Source organism: Schistocerca americana, chromosome 1 (assembly GCF_021461395.2).
Source record: "Schistocerca americana isolate TAMUIC-IGC-003095 chromosome 1, iqSchAmer2.1, whole genome shotgun sequence".
Taxonomy (NCBI): domain Eukaryota; kingdom Metazoa; phylum Arthropoda; class Insecta; order Orthoptera; family Acrididae; genus Schistocerca; species Schistocerca americana.
The window spans coordinates 108,103,729-108,128,392 of record NC_060119.1 but is presented as its reverse complement, the minus strand read 5'-3'; the positions used below and the strand labels follow the sequence as shown (position 1 = coordinate 108,128,392).

At 38.4% G+C, this 24,664-nt stretch overlaps 2 protein-coding genes across 4 annotated transcripts in view; one reads left to right on the top strand and one right to left on the bottom strand.

The window, feature by feature from the left end:
• The window catches only part of LOC124549742 (NCK-interacting protein with SH3 domain), a 95,425-nt gene extending 94,516 nt beyond the window's left edge, over positions 1 to 909 (bottom strand). For all 3 annotated transcript variants that reach the window (XM_047125264.1, XM_047125266.1, XM_047125265.1), the window contains exons 1-2: positions 595 to 909; positions 139 to 320 (exon numbers count right to left, since the gene is read on the bottom strand). In XM_047125264.1, the coding sequence (XP_046981220.1) occupies positions 139 to 320; positions 595 to 634 (222 nt within the window). In that variant the 5' untranslated portion in view covers positions 635 to 909. The remainder of the gene's footprint in view (positions 1 to 138; positions 321 to 594) is intronic.
• A 671-nt stretch (positions 910 to 1,580) lies between these two features.
• LOC124549778 (derlin-2) overlaps positions 1,581 to 24,664 on the top strand; it is a 79,129-nt gene continuing 56,045 nt past the window's right edge. The window contains exons 1-3 of the mRNA XM_047125267.1: positions 1,581 to 1,828; positions 1,912 to 1,977; positions 15,514 to 15,681. Of these exons, the coding sequence (XP_046981223.1) occupies positions 1,736 to 1,828; positions 1,912 to 1,977; positions 15,514 to 15,681 (327 nt within the window). The 5' untranslated portion in view covers positions 1,581 to 1,735. The remainder of the gene's footprint in view (positions 1,829 to 1,911; positions 1,978 to 15,513; positions 15,682 to 24,664) is intronic.

Sequence of the window (24,664 nt, the reverse complement as noted above, 5' to 3'; positions counted from 1 at the left end):
CTTTGAAGACAACAGATATGCACAACTAGTTAAATGAGAAGTGATATTTTACTTCCAGCACATAGCAGATGTCTACTGAAATAACAGTTACGCTTAATATACGAAAGAGGCAACACTGTATGTCGCTTACTTTCTCACCTGAATGGTGGCAACGTAATTAGATGGGACATAACCAACTTGTCCTTTCTCATTGACAACCTGCCACCAGTTTCGTTGCTTTGTGTGGCCGTGGTGTAAAACAAATAAGTCTCCTTCGCGAAAACTTAATGTCTTAGCAAATGTTGCGCGGAAGTCATATAGCGCTTGCAGTATCTCATGACCTGTAAATAACATTAGTTACTCATTTTTTTGGTACAGGCAAGGAACGATTAAAAAATTATCTCAAATGAAAATTTTATTATTTAGTCATGTAATTTCTTGCAAATTTACTTTCGTCCGATGTCAATGCATAAAAAGTGTTTCTCTTACGTGTAAGTACGATGACAGTGAAATTTTAAGACTTAAATCCTCTACTAGTTGCTATTTTTAGATTCTTTGGCGTCACTTTCATTCAAATAAATTACACGGCGGCATATAGCACAGCAAATAACTTACCCTGTTTACTGTCATCAGGTGTTACCTGATTATTATCCATTTATTTTCAGTGTATGTCAAATCTTGCAAAACACTTCATACACAGAATTAACTTTATGGACTACTCATGACAGCTGACAATTTCGAAAGACTCTTTGCCGATTAGATCGATAATACACGAATTTGCTTCAAAAATCGTATCAGTTCCGTATTTTTTCGGAACTCCGTGTCCCCATGACCATAAGTTCATTACACGGTACGGTTACATAAATACTTTCACTTTCACACGAACTACTTCACTTTCACTCCCTCTTACTTTGTTTTACACATTTCAAAACAAACAATTCAAACACACAGTGCTGCCACTTGCTGAAGTCACAATTTTACTTTACAAAGCACGTATAGGGAATTTTACTTCTGATTGACTGGAATAAATATTTGCTATTGGAAGTATCTGTGAGCAACTATTGTTAATATTTTCCTTTATTGAGCACAACAGTTTCACAGAATATTCGTCTGGACCAACACCGCGTCCAGTTTCTACGTTACCTTGTAGAGATCATTGGTCAAGTACTTCAGTCGATAATTATAGTGGTAATGACGTTTTGTCTGTAAATATTCAAGATCATCATTTGTTTTAGCAGTTCTATGAAGAGCGGTTCTATTTTCTTATGTTAAAAATACTTCGTTGCAACCTGAGGACATCTAACTTGCTTTGGGTGGTAAATTACGTACTTTCAGCTGCCGTATAACAAAATATAGACGCGTACGAAGTAGCATTAACGAAATAAAATAGAAACGGGTTCTTCTTTCAGTAAACAATAAGTAATTCAGTACCATCGTCGCTTCACTCATTTAATATCGTAAAATGTAATCTATGATTCAGCAGAGCTTCTTGGAGCGATTTTATATCGTTGAAATAAAATACGACTGACGTGTCCGCATTTCAGGTAAGCCAACCTAAATGCAATGTCGGCAGGCACTCGCGACGTGATTAGGTTGCCCAGCATGGTTGGCTGCCTTGAGTCCATACAAAATTAGTTGTATATGATGTCAGCTGATGGTGTTACGATGAAGTGATACAGACAATGTACGTGGTTGTGAGGTAGTAGGCTTCGTAGCGTAAACAATGCTTCTATAACGTCCATTGATCAATATAACCATGGCATACCAAACATTCCTACAAGAATACATGCAGATGCCAGTTGTGACCAGGGCGTACACAACGGCCTGTGTGATTACAACTTTGGCTGTTGTAAGTACAATAGTTTTCATTGTTGATTCCTCGAGGATGTAATTTATGTTCAATGACTGACGGACAATGGGCTTTCCTTTCAGCATCTGGATCTGGTGTCACCGTTCCAACTTTATTTCAACCCAATACTGATAATGGAGCAATATCAGGTATGTACAAAATATTAAGTACCCCATAATACCTTTTCCTGGTGGGAAGTTTCACTATTTGTATATTTGGGAGTAGTTTTCAGGCTCCATTGAGTAAGCAAATATTTGCACCTAATTGCATTGTTGATGCAGTTCAGAATGCGTGTCACTGCTGTTTTTTTTTATTCATTGTATTTTGTGTGTTCTTCCTTAAGTATCTGATAATAGACATTTCTAGATGAGAACTGTTATTTATATGAGAACTACTGTTTATGATTTATTGGGTTAACCCTGAAGTCGTTTTGTCCACACAATATCCAACATAAAATACTATTTCACAAACAAATGCTTCTGGAAGGAAAACTTCATATGTGACTTATTATTATTATTATTATTATAGCTGGTTGCTGTCACTGTAACACTGGGATGTAAGGAGAAATTTAAAGAAATGGTTGACCTGGTCATTGGCATTTGAAATACAACTTGCATCTCAAATTACAGAATTCAGAAATAATTTTGTTCTACAGTGGTTATAGCCTAGGCATAAATTAAAGGGGAGAGTGTTTAAGGTGTATGTGAACTGTCAAGACTTTTTATACATTACATTAATAATTATACTCCATGAATCTGCAAAAAGGGGGTTCTCTGGGGTAAATTTACTGTAAGTGCAAGACAATGAAATGACTTAATATTGTGATTGCCAACTATCAAAAAATGTGGGTTAAATTTTACTTATGGCAGTGGGGGTGTAGTGTACTCATGTTAGTAATAGCATTGAATGCTGGGAATTATGTGACATTTATATTAATGCAAATGTTTTTTTATGAGATGTTCACTTTTAGGATAATTAATTTAATGAGTGGACAAGGTAAATTGGCCAGATGATAGCAAAATCTCTTGGGGGTTGAGGGGGGGGGGGGGGCACTGAAACTCTTCGGAGTACCTCATTTTTTTAGGCTGTTACTCAAGATTGAATGAAATTAAGCTTAATGAGAAGCTCAGATGGGTAGGTACTAGGGATGTAAAATATCACATGATTCTCATAAAAGTACAGTGGAAAAATAAGGTCAGTATATTGCACCAGAATATAAAGGGATTAAAAAAACAAATTATATGCACTTCTTGTGTGTTTTGAAGATTTAGAAATTGAGGGTACCATAGATATACTATGCCTGTCTGAACATCAAATAGTCACTGATATGGAAAAGATCTAAATGAAGGTGGATATAAGCTCTCAGCACATGTAAGTTGAGACACTATGGAGAGTATATGTTAAAACTTATCATAGTTTGAAAAATTTAGAAACTAAAATATTTTGTGTAGATCAACGCGTAGAAGCATGCAGGTGTGAGCTTAAACTAAATAATGACATTTTGGTAATTGTAGCTGTGTATCAATTCCATTGGGAAATTTTCAGCTAATTTTGAAAAGCTTAGATGCTTTGTCATGCAATCTGTGAGACAGTGGGAAACAAATTATTGTTTATGGGGACTTCAATGTAGATTTTCGGAAAGAGTGTATTAGAAAGCTTGACCTTGAATTATTACTTGGTGCTTTCAAATTGACATTAGTTATTGATTTTTCCTACTCGGGTAGTACAGGAAAGGAGCACACTGATAGATAGTGTTTTTATAGACCAAGATAAATTTAATCAAATAAAAACATTTTCTATTAAGAATGGTTTGTGTGATTATGATTCACAGCTAGTTACAGTAAATGACATAACTCCATACAGTAATGCAAAACAATCCTCCAAAAAAAAGTGTGTTCAGTTAACAATTTAACATATTTCTTGATACCTCTGTGAGTATAACTGTTTCCCTAACAAAAAAATGAAACATAATTGTAAGAAACCATCTGAAAAGCCATAGTTTACTAAAGGAATAAAAACATCTTGCAAACAGAAAAGATACATGTATCTTATAACTAGAAGAAGTAATGATCCAGATACAGTCAAACATTATAACAACTACTGCATTTTATTAAGAAAAGTTATTAAGAAGTCCAGAAGTGTGTGCATTATGTCTGAGATTTGCACCTCTGATATTTAAAAATTAAAACAATTTGGAATATTGTTAAAAGGGAAACAGGACAACTGAGAGCACAGGAAGACTGTGTTTTTCAAAGTCAGTGAAAAGGTTATATATTTTTTAAGTGTTGTAGACATAATAGGATCCCTCTATTCATTAGGAAATGCAAGGCTGTATACAGAAGAGGCAATACTGATCCAATTTGATAAAATTGAAATTCAACCCACCTCTCCTACTGAAATTAGTAAAATAGTCAATTCACTCAAAAGTAAAAGCTCGCGGGAATTGATGACATTTCCAGCAAAGTACCAAAAGCTTATTCCCAACAGATAAGTAGGATTCTCAGCCACATATGTAGTAGCTCACTGAAACAGGTTATTTTTCTGGGCAGAACCATTGCATAAAAAGGGGATAGGTCTGATGCTAACAACTACTGCCCAATCTCACTTCTAACAGCTTTATTCAAAATTCTTGAAAAATTAATGTATTCAAGAGTAGCTTCACATATTTGTAAAAATGAAATACGGTACTAACAAAGTGTCAGTTTGGTTTTCAGAAGGTCTTTTGAACAGGAAATGCTATATATGCTTTCACTGATCAAATATTAATGCTCTGAATAACTGAATATTACCAGTTGGGGTATTTTGTTATCTCTCAATCGTGAAATTCTTCCAGATAAGCTGCAGTATTGTGGTATGAGTGGGACAGTGCTCAAATGGTTTAATTCATATTTAACTAGAAGAATACTAAAGGGTGAAATTACATTACAGGTTAGTCTGCAAAAATCAGCAGAGTCCTGTATCTGGGGAGGTATCAAGAATGGTGTCCCACAGGGTTCAGTCTCGGGTCCCTTATTGTTCTTAATGTATATTACTGACTTGTAACTCTGTAATAATAATAATAATAATAATATAATAATAATAATAATTTTATTGTCATTCGGCCATTACAGCAATAGACAACGTCATATACATACTAAAATATAATTAATAGTTTGAAAGAAACAACAGGTTTCTTGTTAACATTATAGTATTATATTACACTTGATAAATTCTCTTATGTCATAGAATGGGTGGAGGTCTAGCCAGTCCTGAATTGTTTGTTTGAATAATTGTTCAGGTAATTCTTGAACAGATTGAGGAAGTTTATTAAATAATTTGTACCCCATGATTTCGTAGCTGTTGAGTGACTTTGACAACCTGTGGTATTCATGAAGATACAAAGCTAGTTCTTTTTGCTGATGGTAGGAGTGTAGTAATCACACCCAACAAGCAAGAGTAGCTGAGGAAATTGTAAATAATGTCTTTCAGAAAATTATTAAGTGGTCCTCTGCTAATGGACTCTCACTGATATTTGAGAAAATGCAGTATATACAGTTCTGTACAGTAAATGATGTAACACCATTGATAAATGAAGACTTTGAACAGAAGTCTGTTGCTAAGGCAGAATATTCAAAATTTCTGAGGCAGAATATTCAAAATTTCTGGTTGTTTGCATTGATGAGAAACTGAATTGGAAGAAACACATTGATGATCAGCTGAAATGGTTGGGTTCAGCTACTTATGCTGTTAGTGTTATTGAAAATATTGGTGATAAACATATCGTTAAATTAGCCTACTATGCCTGTTTTCATTCATTGCTTTCACATGGCATAATATTTTGGAGTAATTCATTACCAAGAGAAAAGGTATTCTTTGCACAAAAGTGTGTAATCAAAATAATAGCTGCAGCCCACCAAAGATCACCTTGCAGTCATTTTTAAGGAATTGTGGATATTCACAGTACCTTCCAATACATATATTCACTTATGAAATTTGTTGTTAATAACCTATCATGATTCAAAAATAATAGCGAAGTGCATAGTTACAACACTAGAGGAAAGGATGATCTTTACTATTTTGTGTTAAATCTGATTTTGGCACAGAAAGGAGTGAATTATGGTGCCATATAGCATTAAAAGTCTAACAGATAGCCAGCCAGTATTTATAAATGAAAGAATTTCTGAATGACGCCAATATTGCTGTACTGCACTGCCGCTGACATACGTAAAATTTTACCAAAACATTGAACATATTGAGAAACTTCACAGTTGTGTTGCACTCTATATAAAGTACTTATGAAAGGAAAACTTCACTTCCCTTTAACTATATATAGTTCTTCTCTTTCCAATCTCAGTGCCTGTGGTATTGCTTATGGCATAGTATTCACTGCAGCTAATGTACCCTCTGCTTTGAGATTTATCATAAGTAATGTGTTTGGAGGCATTGCAAGATGTTAACTAAACTGTCACCTTTCAACCAAACTAGACGTCATTCTGTCGTTGCAACTTACATTCAAAAAACTAATGTAGATGCAAAATAAATTTTGTCAGTGTTCTACTCTCTTACTGTTACACACAGATGATTTCACACACCACATCATTATTGCAATATGGGACAAATTCAACATTGTGGAAAAGTAAGCTTAGTTGACCCCTTGGCATTCTATTAGTAATGGCTTAAAGAATTCAAGCAAGCATGATAATCTTAGAAATGAATTTTTATAACACTATAAGCTGCCGTTTACATTTTTCTTTAATATTTGGCTGGTTTCAGTAGAAGAACTTTATCCAGCAAATCTTGTTTAACAGCAAGAGGTACACATGAACGACATCTGTTCAAAAAATTCTTGAATTTCATCCACAGAATTTATCTGTGCTTACTTTTTACTTGTTGTACATGGTCTGCTTTGAAATATTCTCCTCCACAATTGCTACACTGCTCCCAACGCCATTTCCACTTCCAGAAGCAGGCTTGGTATGCCTCTTGCTGGATCGCACGAAGCGCCATATGCGAATTTGCTTTTATCTCATCTGTCATTGCAAATCTTTGTCCTTTCAATTGGGTTTTCAACTTTGAAAATAAAAAAGTGTCTGCAGCTGTCAAGTCTGGAGAGTATGGAGAGTGATGCAGCACAGTGATTTCATTTTTTGTGCAATAGTGATGCACCAACAGGGCTGAATGTGTGGGTGTGTTATCATGATGGAAGAGCCATGAATTGTCTCGCCACATTTCTGGCTTTTACTTCTCACATTTTCTTGCAAGCATCGCAACACGTCCCGATAGTACCATCAAGTAACAGATTGTACCTGTGGCATGAATTAATGAGAACTAATCCTTAAAAGTCAAAGAAAACTGTCAGCGTGACTTTGACATTTGACCTGACCTTACAAGATTTTATAGGTCTTGGAGAACCTTCTGCAACCAATTTTGAAGGTTGAACCTTGGTCTCAACGTCATAACTGTAGACTCACATCTCATCACCAGTTACAATTTTCTTAAGGAACATCTCATTCTCATTTGCGCGATCCGAAAGCTCTTCACAGATTGTGAGGCGAAGGTCTGTCTGGTGTTGACTTGAACTATGAGATGAACTTGGCAGCAAGATGATGGATTCCAAGGTGGATTTCATGACATGATCCACTGAAATGTTACATTCTTCTGCAATCTTTCAGAAAGTCAGTCTTCGATTGGCATGATCAATTCCGTTGACATTCCTGATATGAGCATAACTGATAGACATTGGAGATCATCCTGAACGAGGGTCATCTTTAACTTCTGCCTGGCCATTTTTAAACCATGTGAACCATTTGTAATGCCGAGTATGGCTTAAGCACTCATTGCTGTAGGCTTCCTATGTCATTTGGTATGCCCCTGTAAAGGTTTTCTTGAGTTACACACAAAATTTAATGCAGGCACATTGCTCCTCTAACTCTGCCGTCTTGAAATTCACAATCTGTGTGATGCAACATTCTATTCAGTATAGTACTGAACAATAACTTAACAGACATACAACAATGAAACTTCTGGCAGTTACACATTAAACACAGGCGCGTGCAGAGATTTCGCTCCAACACACCATTGGTGCGAAATTACGAATGTCCCGGAATTTTTTGAACAATCCTCATACATCAAAAATATAATATGTAAATTATGCTTAGCCATGCAAAGGTAGACGCATCTGATACATGTCTATAATACTGGCCCAAAACATGACTGACCCACTTCCCTGCTGTAGTCCTTGGAGTACATGCCTGAGACAAGCATTGCCATCTGTGTGCCTCCACTTTTTTTTATGACAATCACAGGTGTCAGCGAACCACTACACTTATCAGTGAAAAAAATCAGATGCAGTTGAATGAGGTTCTGTTTCAGATGTTCACTTGCCCAATTTCTTCATGCATCACATTACTGAGGGCCTCCATCTAGACAATTCAGGCAGTAATCACAGTGAAATACCCAGTGACCCACTGTTTAAAATATGTAGAATTCAAAACTGTCTTCAGTTGCAAAATTTTTTTCTTTTATTTAATAACAGGTTTTTATCTATGCAATTATCATCAGAGATGTCGATCTTCCTCTAAACTGTAATACAAACAATGAAAAGTTGTAGCTAAGGTAAGCACTATCAGAAGATGTAAAGTAATTAATAAAACTGATAAACACAAATGATCATAGTGTAGGGTCATGATCAGCATGTGGTATATACTAAAAAAGAAAGAATATATGATGATTATTGCACTGATCAAAACCAGTCGTAAAATAAGAGGAGAAATCCTCTCATTTCACTTATGTTCTCTCACAGAAATTTCTGTTCAGAGTGGCTTCTTCTTTGACATTCTGACACCTTACACTAATTTCATCTTTGAACCACCTGACTCATAATCAATGGGAATTTGCAGCTTCAGTACCAGCTATGTGTTTGCTTATAGCCTACAATTGAAATATTTCATCTTGGACTAATAAATTTTATCAGTGACTTTTGCTGTTGTGTTAACTATGACAGCATGCCACATGTATTTTGAACTGTTCGTCATAGCTGTAGGTCACATGGTTTTATGTCGCTGCAGAGTTTTGTTTCCAGTCTCAGATGTTCTGCTTATTCATTTAACCCTTCATTACACTACTTTGCAGGTATGCAAAGAAAAGTTTCAATTTGCTTTTCGTCGTTGTCCTTGAAGTTTAACGCTGGAAACTGTCTTGCAGATTGGCAATGTTGTTTTATGAAGGTAATTGAAAAGTATCTTCCCACCATAATGTGCTACGGAACTCATGAAGTGACAGTGTGTGTTGCTCCATGTAGCATTGTGGGTCTGGCACACAGTTCTCTCTTTTAATGGTGAGTGTTGGTAGTTGCAAGCAAGAAGATGTGAACAGAAAAAATATATATAGAGCTTCTATAACCTTTAGAGAGTGTTCTGTTCAGTTCAGCATGTTTTTCTGTTAATAAATTTTAAGTGCTACCGAACTCAATTTTGTTTGCACATGTGCAATAGCACATAGGAACACTCCTACCCACACTGAAACAATAACAAATTTGTGTTTCCTTCATTCTGCTTTCTTCTAGTTTCTTATGGTAGCTTGATTGTTGTAATGGAGTCAGTCTTGTAGTTTGAAAATGAACCACATAAAGTGTTGACTTGTGAAGAATTCATGTTTGTCTGAAAGTGAATATGGCTTAGATTTTGACATTTCCAATGAAGATCGTACTATAACTGTAAATGACGGGAATCTGCTGATACGGTAGTGAGCCTGAGACTACAAGAGGTTCTATACGTAATTTAAATAATGTTTTGGAGGATGATGATAATGAACTTGTCGCTGATATAGTGGTACTACAAGCTTCTGAAAAACTCCCGAAGATACAGAAAAACTGAATGATATTGGATCATCTGGAAACGTGTAATTTGTCACGTAATGGAAATACCAAGGGACAAGAACAAGATCTATTTTGACAGATATTATACCCCTATAAGTCTAGCTGTACACCTATTCAAGCTAAGGATTTAGAGTGTGGAAATAATCCAGAGGAATAGAACACCAGACTGTAAATTTCAAAGTGAAAAGAAGTGGAAGATAGAAGTACATGGATATTCTGAGGAGTACATTACTGCCATTGACAAAGTGGACATTTCCTCCATTTTGTATAAAGGCAGTAGTATTGTCTGTTTTCTGTGTACTTTTGTTGGGAAGCTTCCAGAATCTGAAGTGAAAAGGTTTGACAGAAAGAAGAGAGAACACAGAATAGTACCATGCCCTGTCGTTGTTTCTGTTTACGACTCACGTATGGGAAATGTAGATTTATTAGGTAACAACACCATATAATAATTATACCCAAATGATGATATTTAAGTTCATTTTTCCATCTGATTGAAATAATTATAATAAATTTGTGGATTCTCTACAGCACGCCACTTACTGAAAAAAAAAAAGAGCAGCATACATGCCAATAAACAGAAGTATTATGGTGGTGCTTTAGTTTGTAGCATTTTTGTTTTGCAGTTTGGCACTCCCATTGCTTATATTAGCATATTGTCATTTGGAAATAGGGAGTGGAGCTGTGGATGCTAGAAAATGGAGTGCCAAGTGGAGAAATTGGAACATTACCAATGTATTCTTCTGTTTCCGGTCAATAAAGGGGTGACAACCGTGGAGGCTGGCAGAAATATTTGCTCCATCTATGGGGATAATGCCATTGGACAGAGCACAGAAAGAAAATTGTTTTTTGTTCTAAGGAGGATCATTTTGACAGTAGTGACCCATCATCTTCAGGAAGACCTTCAGGGTTTGATGAATATTGTTTAAATGCATTAACCCACAATGATCCATGCCACTGTAATTGAGAACAGGAAAATGTGATGAACTGCCATCATTCCACCATTGTGCAACATTTGCATGCAATGGGAAAGGTTAAAAATCGAGTGTATGGATAGTGCATGTTCTAAGCCAAAATCACAAAAATCAGTGGGTGGCCATGTGTGCATCCTTGCTTGCAACACCGACCATTCCTGTCCTGTATCATTACTGATGACGAGGAATGGTGTCTTCATGCAAACATAAGGAAAAGAAAATAGTGGTTGAGCCCAAACAACATAAGGAAAAGAAAAGAGTGGTTGAGCCCAAACAAAGCAACAACTCCCTGTACAAAGAGAAGTGCACATCCACAATAGATAATGTTATGCACCTGGTGGGACAGCAGTGGTGTGATGTACTGTGCCGGTCAGTGTGGCTGAGCAGTTCTAAGTGCTTCAGTCTGGAACTGCGCGACCGCTAGGGTCTCAGGTTCGAATCCTGCCTCGGGCGTGGATGTGTGTGATGTCCTTAGGTTAGTTAGGTTTAAGTAGTTCTAAGTTCTAGGGGACTGATGACCTCGGATGTTAAGTCCGATAGTGCTCAGAGCCATTTGAACCATTTTTTATGTACTATGAATTGCTTCTCTGAGTTGTAACCACCACTGCTGAAATTTATTGTAAACAGCTGAGACATCTTGCAGACACAGTCCAAGAACAATGACCAGGAAGAATGCATGAAGTAATGCTACTACATTATAATGCCTGCCCACATTCTGCTAGACTGACAAAAAAACATGATTACAGGGACCTTATCCACCTGATTTTTCGCCCTCAGATTTTCACATTTTGTGTTCCCTGTTGAATAACCTTCAGCGAACTTCCTTTCTGGATGAAAATGCACTCTGAACATGGCTCGATGAGGTCTTCACTTCAAAACAAAAACCATGTGATTTCTGTAGTTACAGAAGTGAAAATCTACACCAGTGTTGGCACATTGTTGTGGATAGTGAAGGTGAATATATTATTAATGAATAAAGTTTCTGTTATTTGTATCTGTTGTGTCTATTAATCTTATGGAAAAGTGCTACAAACTTATGCACCAACTTAATAGTTTAGAAATGGACTGGCTCAAGCTCTTTGTCAGATTGGTCATGAAGCAAAATGGTGAGGCAGACTATCTAGCACAGATCCAGCAGAGGTCAATAGGTTTAAATATGAGGGATCATCGTTACTTCCAAAGCATGTAAGATTAGATCCCTTTAATCACTGGCCACCCTTCAAATATTGGCCAGTGTGAAATGAGAAGACAACAATGTTCTCTAATTATAAAGGCTATACCTTTGTCATGTGTGAGAAATGCAATGTTAGCTTATGTTTAAATAAAGACAAAAACTGCTTTCTTTCATTCCATAGTATCTGAAGACATATGCCATCCAACCATTTTCAGTAGTATCATTAATTCTATCATAACTGTTCATTTGGTGTTTTTATACTATATACACTAGTATTTATTAATGGCGTAAATTTCACTTGGTTTTGCATAAGTGCAAAATGTAATTTATGAGTGAATGCAGTAAGTTTCACACAATTTTGCATAATTCAAAGTGTAAACAAATATTTTTACCAGAATTGACAATGTCTTAGTTTTTTCCAGTATTTTTTCCTGGCATCCTTGAACAGTTTTTTTAAAAAATCATTTGGTGTTAAAAAAAAAGCATGCTATGAAGTGTCAAGGTGAATATGGGCTCCATGTCACATCCAGGTATCTTGAATGAAGTTTACATGTTCCTTGACATAACAAGACAGTTCATAAATATGCAGCCAGCCATAGTACATTATCACTAGGATTCCACTGTTACTGAGTTTGAGATCTGTACAAGTAAAATTGAATTTGATGCTGTTTTCTCGAATACTACAAAATCTTAGCACCAATGTGCTGTCATTTTTTTATTTTTTCAGGGATATAAACAGACTGTTCATTCCTCATGCTTTTTTCCTCTCTTCAAAATTATGAACTCTTTGATTTCATGCAAAAAAGAAATTAGAGTGCTGAGTGAAACCTGATAGTGACTCTATAACTGCTGTTGTACACCTGTTGCAATGTCACCATAACTGCAAAATGCACATATGACTGACGCATCCTCTGCACTGCTCCACGATTGCTAAATCCATTACTGACACGTAGTCTGACACATTTCTCCTACTTCTGCTTCTGTAGCAGGGCAGCTAACATCAGCCTCACATTTTCCTAGTTCTATTTTCCACCCTGTATATGAAGTACAAGTGTGGACTTTGGAAGTGGATGTCCCTTTCCAGTATAGACTCATACAGTTGAGTCTGTGCTAACTGTCATTACTTGTTACAGTTTTGAAGCAGATGCAAATGATTGCTCCATTGTCCACAATGGATGATATTCCCTATCTGCACAACACAGTGGATTGATGAATATTAACTATTCCTGGAATGAATCTTCCACTTAGCAGCGTAATGTGTGGACCCCACCATACAGTTTTAATCTGCACAGGTGTCAAATATTGTCTGTATTCAAAATTTTATCATGTGAGTGTAATAATTTTCATAATGCCACATAATTATTAATTATACACTCCTGGAAATTGAAATAAGAACACCGTGAATTCATTGTCCCAGGAAGGGGAAACTTTATTGACACATTCCTGGGGCCAGATACATCACATGATCACACTGACAGAACCACAGGCACATAGACACAGGCAACAGAGCATGCACAATGTCGGCACTAGTACAGTGTATATCCACCTTTCGCAGCAATGCAGGCTGCTATTCTCCCATGGAGATGATCGTAGAGATGCTGGATGTAGTCCTGTGGAACGGCTTGCCATGCCATTTCCACCTGGTGCCTCAGTTGGACCAGCGTTTGTGCTGGACGTGCAGACCGCGTGAGACGACGCTTCATCCAGTCCCAAACATGCTCAATGGGGGACAGATCCGGAGATCTTGCTGGCCAGGGTAGTTGACTTACACCTTCTAGAGCACATTGGGTGGCACGGGATACATGCTGACGCGCATTGTCCTGTTGGAACAGCAAGTTCCCTTGGCGGTCTAGGAATGGTAGAACGATGGGTTCGATGACGGTTTGGATGTACCGTGCACTATTCAGTGTCCCCTCGACGATCACCAGTGGTGTACGGCCAGTGTAGGAGATCGCTCCCCACACCATGATGCCGGGTGTTGGCCCTGTGTGCCTCGGTCGTATGCAGTCCTGATTGTGGCGCTCACCTGCACGGCGCCAAACACGCATACGACCATCATTGGCACCAAGGCAGAAGCGACTCTCATTGATGAAGACGACACGTCTCCATTCGTCCCTCCATTCACGCCTGTCGCGACACCACTGGAGGCGGGCTGCACGATGTTGGGGCGTGAGCGGAAGACGGCCTAACGGTGTGCGGGACCGTAGCCCAGCTTCATGGAAACGGTTGCGAATGGTCCTCGCCGATACCCCAGGAGCAACAGTGTCCCTAATTTGCTGGGAAGTGGCGGTGCGGTCCCCTACGGCACTGCGTAGGATCCTACGGTCTTGGCGTGCATCCGTGCGTCGCTGCGGTCCGGTCCCAGGTCGACGGGCACGTGCACCTTCCGCCGACCACTGGCGACAACATCGATGTACTGTGGAGACCTCACGCCCCACGTGTTGAGCAATTCGGTGGTACGTCCACCCGGCCTCCTGCATTCCCACTATCGCCCTCGCTCAAAGTCCGTCAACTGCACATACGGTTCACGTCCACGCTGTCGCGGCATGCTACCAGTGTTAAAGACTGCGATGGAGCTCCGTATGCCACGGCAAACTGGCTGACACTGACGGCGGCGGTGCACAAATTCTGCGCAGCTAGCGCCATTCGACGGCCAACACCGCGGTTCCTGGTGTGTCCGCTGTGCCGTGCGTGTGATCATTGCTTGTACAGCCCTCTCGCAGTGTCCGGAGCAGGTATGGTGGGTCTGACACACCGGTGTCAATGTGTTCTTTTTTCCATTTCCAGGAGTGTATTACCATAAGAAAACTGTCTTCACTGAACACAAACAAATGACTGAGGTAGGTCCTCATCATTTGTCCTGCGATGTAGCAGGGCCCTCTCTCTTTTAATGCTCTGTCTCCACATGGCACAGTCTTATGCTGGATCAAAATGGAGACCTGCAGTCTGGATGTCTATATGGTGTGTAACTAGCCGACATTATCTTAGTCTCCTAATAGGTCATTTACCATTATCTTTCAGCGGAAACCTCTTTTTGCTATTGTACTTGGGTCTGCTTTAAATATGTGTTCATCCCAATGCGATGGCATTCCCACTCCACACTGCTTGCGAATGTCGTCATTGATTATAAAGTGTGAAATGTTTTTGTATTCCATTGGCTGTTGGTTTGTCTGTTGTTGCCAATTTACCATTATTATCGGATAATTTTCATTCTGCCATAAAAATTTTTTACAAAAATATTATCAGTAAAAATCAAGGTCAGATTCACATTCAGCAGGATCAGGATATAAATTCCCATCCAGATTTAGTTTTTCCATTGTATCCCTAAGCCATTTCTGTTTCCTTCCCTGTCCAGCCCAAGCTTTTGCTCGATCTCTGTTTTTTGATGGCATGTTAAAACACTAATATTCCCTTCAATTCCTATCAAAAAAATTATGTACTGAAGTCTGATATGGAATGTGATGTTAATGTCATTAGTGTCGTGTAAACTTCTTGTTGTATTAAAAGTGTGTTGGCCTAAACTCATATCAGGACTTTCGGCTTTCAGAACAAAGATCTATATTGCAGCCCTGGTTTTGCATAGCTTTACTTTGTTTGGCTGTTTTACTACAACTTAATGTCTCCTGTAGAGTGATTGTCATTGCAGTTATCCATTAATTTTTACTGAATTTTGGTTTCATTTCAGCTCTGGCGACTGGTGACAACATTCCTGTTCTTCGGGACAGTGGGCTTTAATTTTTTCTTCAGCATGATATTTACGTATAGATATTGTCGCATGCTGGAGGAAGGCTCATTTCGTGGCAGAACAGCAGACTTTGTTATGATGTTCCTATTTGGAGGATTTATGATGATTGTATCCTTTGTTAAAATTTATATGCATAATAACTTGTGGCCAATACCTTCTGTAATGAAAATTGTTACACTCACATTGTTACTGCAGTTGGTGTCACATTACAGTGAAAGTGAAAGTGATAACCTCTCTAAAGTAATGTGTGTGCACACTGATAACACTATTAGCTCTTTTTGTGTCACTGGCTTCTTCAATCTCTTTATGTAGCTGACAAGTGCTTCATAGTTGCATTCTTAAATTACACTGTAAGATTGATAGAAATGAAGCTTGCGTAACCCTCAACACACACATACACCCATACTTTAGTCATCCGGTATTTGAGAATGAGAGCACATAGAGACATGCAACAAACCTTACATATAATTTCAAACCTTTATGAAACTGTTTGCCACTGACAGCACCCACAAAATGATGAAACGAAAAAAGCTCAAAAGCTCACTGCTTACTGGATTTTTGCTATGATGCAGTAAAACTGCCACATGAAACATGACATTTTAATTTATTATTTCTTTACTACTAACAGTATACTCAACACTTTTTGTAAACAGTATTCACATGTGCCACTGAATACACCAGAAAAATTATATTATTGTACAACTTATAGTTTAGGAGATACAGCGTCAAATACAGAGATCTGTGAGAAGCAAGCATAACATTTTAATTTAATATGTCTTTGCCGCAAATTCTATTTGCAACACATTTCGCAGACAGTATCCACATATATCACGGAATGTACCTACAAAAATATATCATAATATAACACATAGTTTAGGAGATATGACTTCAAGTACTGAAATGCATCAAAAACTGTGGCATCAAGTATGATGTTTTACTTTATTACTTGCTTATGACTAATTCTATTCACAACACATTTCACGGTTTCCACATATGCTGCTGAACATACTTAGAATATATCATTGCACGACACATAGTTCAGAAGATATGACATCATAAATGTGTAGCTGCTTGAAAACGAAACTGCAGGGTGAAATTCACCAAATAGATAGGCAAAATACATTTGAATCGTGTAAAATAGATGTGGAATGTATTTGACAAGTGTGTACGTGAGCAAAGCCATGGGTAAAAACTCATCCTAAACTCTTGGAACTATTTCAGTCAAATTTGGTATACAAATTAGTTACAATTTAGAAAGAAATACAGTGGTGGTAAGAACCACCAGCCTCCTATAGGAATGAGTGTGATAGTACGGAGAGAGAAGTGGGGAGGAGAAGAAGGAGAGATGCAAGGGGGAAGGATGAGATTGGCACATATAGGGGGAGGAGAGATGGACTAACAAAAGATTGGAATAAAGACATTCTCAGGCAATGCAGGGTACTTGGTTAATTCAAAATAAATCTTTTGAGCATTAGAATTTAAGCATGCTCGGCTACATTTACAGTGAAAGCAGTTCTAGACATGAGCATTTGTATGGTTCATGCTTTTAATGGAAGTATATGAGTGCAGTTCAAGAAATTGGAATGAGGACAATATTTAAAAGAAAATCAATATTGTTCTTCTTTTTAGGAATATAACTTTTCCCAATGTCCACTCACTTTTTTAACCCATGCAAAAACTAGGAATTGTCAAGTGCTGTAAAATATACTCCTGTCTCAATTATGACATTATCTCTTGAGCAGAAATTTTTTGCCTTTGAGCTATTTCGCCATGTTTGGGATCAAGAAGAAACTGCTGGGAGCCAAATTGGGCAAATACAGGGATGCGGCAGCAATTCTTAACACAATTCATGCGTTTTGCAGTAACAGCTTGTGGTGAACATGTTTTTCTTTTTCTTCACCAAAAAGAAGCCTGTTTCCTACAATTTCTTGTCAAAGAGATTACCTGTAGTACCTTCCAGTGAAGTTTTTCAATTTTCTTAGATGGGAATGTCAATAATTCTAGGAAGGAAACTGCTGGACTTTTGCAGCTGATTTTGCAATACAGGATGAGCACAAAATCTTGCCCTGATAATAAAAATTTATTACAGACTAACTGTTTGACATAATAAGTTACATTCAATGCCATTACATGGTTAGTATTACTAGTTGTTGTGATCAATAGGTGGCACTAGTGCTCCACAACGCCGACGCAGTCTGTTAGGTCACGTTAGTTGCTGGCAAAATGGTGTCGAAGCTGGAGAAAGTGCAATGCGTGCTTTGGTTTCACAAAACGAAATCGCCCATTAGTGTTCAGCGTAAATTTCGGGCTTCTTATGGACGTAGCACTCCTGACGTTAAATCAATAAAGCGATGGTATGCAAAGTTTAACAAAATAGGCACCGTTGAAGATCCTCGAAGTGGCAGGCCTTGTGTGAGTGATGCAACTGTTGTTCGTGTTCGGCAGTCGCATCAATGGAGTCCGTCTAAATAAACTCATCAAGCATCACGTGAACTTCAAATACCTCAAGCAAGTGTAGTGAAGAGTCTTCTGAAAGGTGTAGGTTGCATGCTTACATAGTGCAAATTGTCCAGGCCTTGCAACCAAATGATTTGCTGACACATGCTGAATTTGCAACTGATATTCTCAACAGGATTGATGGCGCTAATGATTACTTAAATCACATATGCTTTACCGATGAATCCACCGTTCATGTCAGTGGAGTGGTAAATAGGCATAATGTCTGTATATGGGGTGCAGTTACAGCGAAAAAAATGAAGGTTTGGTGTGACCTCATGCCTAACAAGGTTTTTGCACCATTTTTCTTCGGAGAAAAATCCATTACCACTAACATTTATATAGACGTTTTGCAACAGTTCTTTGCCCCACAGTTAGAAGAATAGAATGGATAATTTTCCAGCGAGATGGAGCATCCCCCCCCCCCCCCTCCCCCACTGGGATTTGTTAGTGCATGATTTCCTGGAGGAAACATTTTTAGATCGGTGGATTGGAAGGAACGGCCCAACACCATGGCCACCCCACTCTCCAGACATTACGCCCCTTGAAATTTTTTTCTGGGGCTATATCAAGGCCATAGTCTTTGTCACACCATTTGCTGACATCGACGAACTGAAGTCTAGATACAAGCTGCTGTGGGTACTGTGACAGAACACGTTACGAAACACCTGGCGGGAACTGGAACACCGCCTTGACATTCTCCAAGCTACCAAGGGAGCACACATTGAGGTTTACTAATGTAAGTGGTCTTATAAAAACTAGTAACACTAACCTATGTTATGGCATCAAATGTAAATTATTATGTCAAACAATTATTCTGTAATAAATGTTAAAACCATGGCAAGACTTTGTGCTTACCCTGTACTTTCAGAAATTCTGCCAGATGCAGTTATTCAGATAAAGAAGAAACAACAAATAGATTTGGTCTCAAAATTTCAGCTGAAAAACAAAATCCATGACAGACAAAAAAAACTCCACCAAAATTCATAGAAACTCAAATAGGTAAAATAGAGCGCGTAAGTAAATTCAAGTATCTTGGAGAAATTATACAACAGAATGGGCTAGAAAAATTAGCAGTAGATGTGGGAGTTAACGAAATGGAGAGCATATGGTTTGACAAAGAATAGTTATAACAAGAAATGCATATCTAGAGAAACAAACTAAAACACTATACCCCAATGGTATGGCCAGAATGTTTATATGGCTGTGAATGCCTGACAATAAACTATAAGCAGGCCATAGGGCAGGGCTGGCCAGTTTTGAGCACGAGTACTCGCGTCTGCTCAGGCACGTGCTCGCGAGCAGGTGCGAGGTCGCGGAGTAGGGAGGGAGGGGGGGGGGGGGAGGAGGGGAAATGCGCGTGCATGTTTGAATAGGGCCGCAGCTTGCCTATTGAAATCGCGACGACTGTGTAACATTTAAAGTAGTACGATCAGCTCTAACAGTCACTTCACTGGTTAAGAATCGTGTCAAGTCACAGTTGTGTAACCCCAACCATGCTTTCACAGTTGGGAAGAATTGTATCTGTTTACAGAAAAAGATGGTGTTGCAAAATGTTTAGTATGTCACAAAACACTGAATTCTTTCAGGATAGTTAATTTACAGCGACATTATGTGTCGTACCACGCGAAAGACTACGGAAGTGGAAAATGTGATGGACCAGATCGTGCACAGGAAGTTATTAAACCTAAAAGAAAGCTATCCGAAGAAGATCTGGACGACAAAGAAAAATAAACTGAGGCAGCTCTCAGAGTGAGTTACAAAATTGCTTTGCTTTTAGCAAAATCCCTGCACCCCTTCACTGATGGCGATTTAATAAAAGAATGTTTGGTAGTTGCAGCGGAACATTTGTGTCCATCTCAAGTTGAACAGTTTCAGATTGTGCCATTATCTAACACGAACATTATGCGTCACATACAGAACATGGCAGATGACGTCCAGAGCAAGCTTGCAAATATCTGTAAAGATTTTATGGCTTATTCTATAGCTCTGGACGAAAGTGTTGATATCACTGGAACAGCGCAGCTTGCCATATTTATTAGAGGTGTTAAAAGAGATCTTCAGGTGAGGGAGGAGCTCCTCGTTGTAGTAGCCATGAAGAACACTACAACCGGAGGTGATATTTTAAGTAGTATTGAAGAAAGTGTTGAAAATATAGGATTGTCGTGGAATTCTTTAGTTTCAGTGTCTACAGACGGTGCACCAGCGATGACAGGGAAATAATCAGGTTTCGTTGTGCTGTTGAAGGAGAAAATGCAAAAACTGACCGTGCCGAATGAAATATGGGGTGTTTACTGTGTGATCCACCAGGAAAACTTATGTGCAAAGAGTATCACTCTAAAAAATGTAGTGTGTGTTGTTGTTCGTACAACCATTTATATAAGGAAGCATGGGCTACAACACAAGGCAATTTAAAAGCTTTCTTGAGGATGTAGAAAGCCAGTGTGGCAGCCTGCCTTATTACAGCGAGGTCCGCTGGCTTAGTCGTGGCGAATTATTGAATCGATTTATTTGCCTATTAGATGAGATAAATATGTTCATGGAAATAAATAACATGTGTGTTCCTGACTTGAATTGAAAGAGCCTTCATGGAAATTTGGTCTCGCATTCTTAGCAGATTTAACTAGCCATCTGAATGCTTTGAACATTCCACTACAAGGTAAAGATCTGCTAATTACTCATTTCATAGATCGAATACGAGCTTTTAAAATGAAATTGACACTTTGGGTGAGTCAGCAGGAAACAGGAAATCTAGCTCATTTTCCTAAATTATCATCCATGCAAGATGTTCACAAAGACAGTGAACGTTATTCCCATAGTTTAGTTGCCCTTAAGGAAGAATTTGATCAACGCTTTCAAGATCTGACAACACTAGACAGTGATTTTGATCTGTTCTACTCTCCATATTCAGCGAATATTGAAGAGATTCGTCCTGAGCTGCAACTAGAAATTATTTACCTGCAGTGTGACAGAGAATACAGAGACAAATTTCAGAACAAGAAAAACATTTTGGAATTCTACAGACACTTTCCTCAGGATAGATTTCCTCGTTTGCACAAACTGGCGGCTACAATAATATAAATGTTCGGTTCCACGTATGTTTGTGAACAACTGTTCTCTGCTATGAAATGTAACAAGACGTGCCTGAGAAACGCATTGTCTGATCAAAATTTGAACTGCACGCTGCGCCTACGATGCACAAGAACAATTACTCCGAACATAGACGCAATTGTAAAGGGCAAAAAGTACAAGATAACTGAGAATCTCACACTTCAGTGACACCTTTTATTGTGTAATAGTTCACAAATTAATACGAATGTAGAGGCATACACTAAGCTAATAAAATTATGTGGCACGTGTACATTCTCCTTTATTTGTTTCAATTGTCACAGTAATAATTCGTGAGTGATATCCCTGCAGGTGGCCGCAGATTTACATTGACTGGCGGCAGCTGTTGTGTGCCCCACGTGACTCTCAGCTCTGGTCCGGTAGTGGGGGTAGCGTGCTCGCTCTGCTCTGTGCTCGCGCCTTGCTGTTCATAGCTTGCTCCGCGAGCACGTATGTTGTGAAGCCCTACCATAGGGGGTGCAATACAAACTACAGATGGCTGGAAAATGAGAAGTAATGGGGAGATCTAAAAAAAAATTTAGAGGAAATCAGAAGTAGTAGTTAAAAGATGATTAATCTGTTTTGGACACCTCTACTGAATGACTTGCAAAACAGATGTTCCTGTATTTCTGGAAGAAGAAATCAACAGTTGCGTGGATTGCAGAAATGAGGAAATATCTAGAAAGAAACATCAAAGAATAAGAAATAACAGACAGAAATCTGTTTAAGAATAAAATATTAAATTTAGAAGACCTTCAGTGCAGAAGAAATACAACATGGACAGAAGAAAGAGAAAGACTACAGGGGAAGATGATGGCACACTGGAAAAATAGAAAATACCAAGAAAAGAAGAGGAAATGAAAATGTTTCATGGTTCTAGTTGGTCAATAAGGAAATAAAAATATAAAAATAGAAAAAAGAAATAAAAAACCACATGATGGATTGGTGTTGAAAAATTGGCAGGCTGATGATGGCTGTTGCGATTACAAATGTTGGACAGCAAGTGAGTGTGGTTTTGAACTATTGTGCCATGTTTTGAGAAATTTAAGAGAGATCTGTAGGACTTCAGTTGAGTTCCACAAGGACTTCAGTTGAATTCCACAATTGCTCACACTGGGCAATTAGTAAGTGCGTCTTTGATTTACAAAACTGTGTTGAGAGCAACTTAAGCAAGATCCAATAGACTGTTTATGTGAAGTTGTCATTGTGGATCAGATATGGATTAATCATCATACAGGAAACCAGGCAGCAATCAAAACAATGGGTTACTTTTGGTGACTGTTACAGAAAAGGTGTTGATGCTCCCATTAGCTGAAAATGTTAAAGAGGATATTTTTTAGGATGCAAAGGTCATCTTATATGAAGATGAGACCCTTCGCATCCCTAAAATTCATCGCCATGACTTTTCTGGTTGATTGAGCCAACTCTGCTTTATTTCGAGCAGATTTACGAGAAGCAGCCAATTGTTTTGATTGTTTCTTGGCATTTCATTGAATGTGACAAAACAGCGTTGAACAAAATTGAACTCTTGTCACTGATGAAGAAGGATCACTTTAAACAATACCTAATTTTGCTTTTATTTTATCTTGTGTTTTCCCTTCCAAAAGCAAAAAAAAAATGGTTCAAATGGCTCTAAGCACTATGGGACTTAACATCTGAGGTCATCAGTCCCCCAGACTTACAACTACTTAAACCTAACTAACCCAAGGACATAACACACGTCCATGCCCGAGTCAGGATTAGAACCTGCAACCATTAGCAGCAGCGCAGTTCCGGACTGAAGCACAGAGAACTGTTCGGCCACAGCGGCCGGCTTCCAAAGCAAAAGGTGAATCGCAAAATGACAATGCACTATGTCCATCATAGCGAAAACCTCGTAGCACAATTTACTGCAATGGCTTCCAAATTCTAACAAGCCTATGAATCAGTGCATTTTTGTTTTAACATCATCCAACGGATGGTGGCACATGGTAGTAACACAAACTTGGTTTGTAATGTTGCCTGTCTTCAAATATAGATATTTATTGAAGTTTCTCTTGTTGATATTTACAGTCATATTGTGGCTTTCATGCTTGAAAGCATGTTGTTTATCAGCTACTGGCTTTCTGTGTATATTGTAGCTGGATTTGTTGATGGAGTTTTCTCTCTGGCCATTGTTGTCTGTTGGGAGGTATTTTATTTCCCTCCTGCCCCTCAACAGCCAGAGGATGCTGACAAGCATTCCCCAATCCGCCATCAAGGGATGCACTCTCTAGGTTGAGGCTTCCCCAAAATGAGAAGACAGGGACAGAGTGGAGAGAGGAACATGGTGGGAGGACAGGAAAAAGTGGAGAAGTCTATGTTCTAAGCAGTTTCAGCCAGGAGCTAGAAACTGTAGATGATGATGATGAAGATGATGATGATGATGTGACACTATTTTGTCCACAAGTCTGCAAATAAAACTTGAAACCACACTCTTCCCCTTCCTCCGTTCCATCCAGTTCATAGTAAACTAAACTGACCTAGTTCTAGATTTCCTTGTCCTGGGAATATTTGCATTACATTCTGTCTGTGTAACTTGTGTCATCTGTTCACTGTTTGATTCTGACATTGCCTCACACCAATTATGAGATATTCTGTAGTGTGCAGAATTCCTGAAACTTAAACATGCATGTCTAATACTTCAGCATTTTTCAATAATGGTGTGCTTACTGAACAGATATAACTTTGCAAATAGTAATGACTATATGTAAATGAACAGAGTGATTTTTATGAAATGTACATTGAAGCAATATTCTAGGTTTCATTACAAAGAAATCTAGTAAATAAGTGAATTATTGTTTTTTTGTACTCACATAGTAGTAGTCCAGTACCCGTAATCACTTAAAACCAACTATTTATATCTTATCCAAATAAAATGTGTGTAGTGCTGTGTACATCAGTGTGCTTTGAAAGGAAATAGATAGAGATAGGACAAAGAATACAAAAGAATCAGTAACACATGAGAGGCTGTCAAATAAAAACTAGGCAGATGGGATCTTAACAGAAGAAAGTGGGGTTCTGTTTTTCCCAATTGAGATATGTAAACCTGAAAAGTAAGTAAGCTGTTTATTATTTTGAAAGTAATCACCATAACTGTTAGTACATTTATCCCACTGAGACAAGACAGTCTATGCATTCATGGAAAACTGTTTGTGGTTGCCTAAAGACTCACAACTGTACCCAGGTGTGCACCTCTTCATCCAGAGCAGATCAACTGCCAAGAATCTCTTTCGTCATGGAACCAAAAGTATGGGAATTGGGTTGGGGGGGGGGGGATACAGGGCCATTTGAAGGATGTATAAGGGACTCCCAGTGAAATGTCTGCATCATAGCCAAAACAACCCTGGCAACATGTGGGCCCCCATATTACCAATGATGTTTAAACTATGTTGCAGAAGTTTTGCTGGGAAGCCCTTACACATTTTCTATACAGTCCCGTTTTCTCCCCATGTGATATTTATATTTT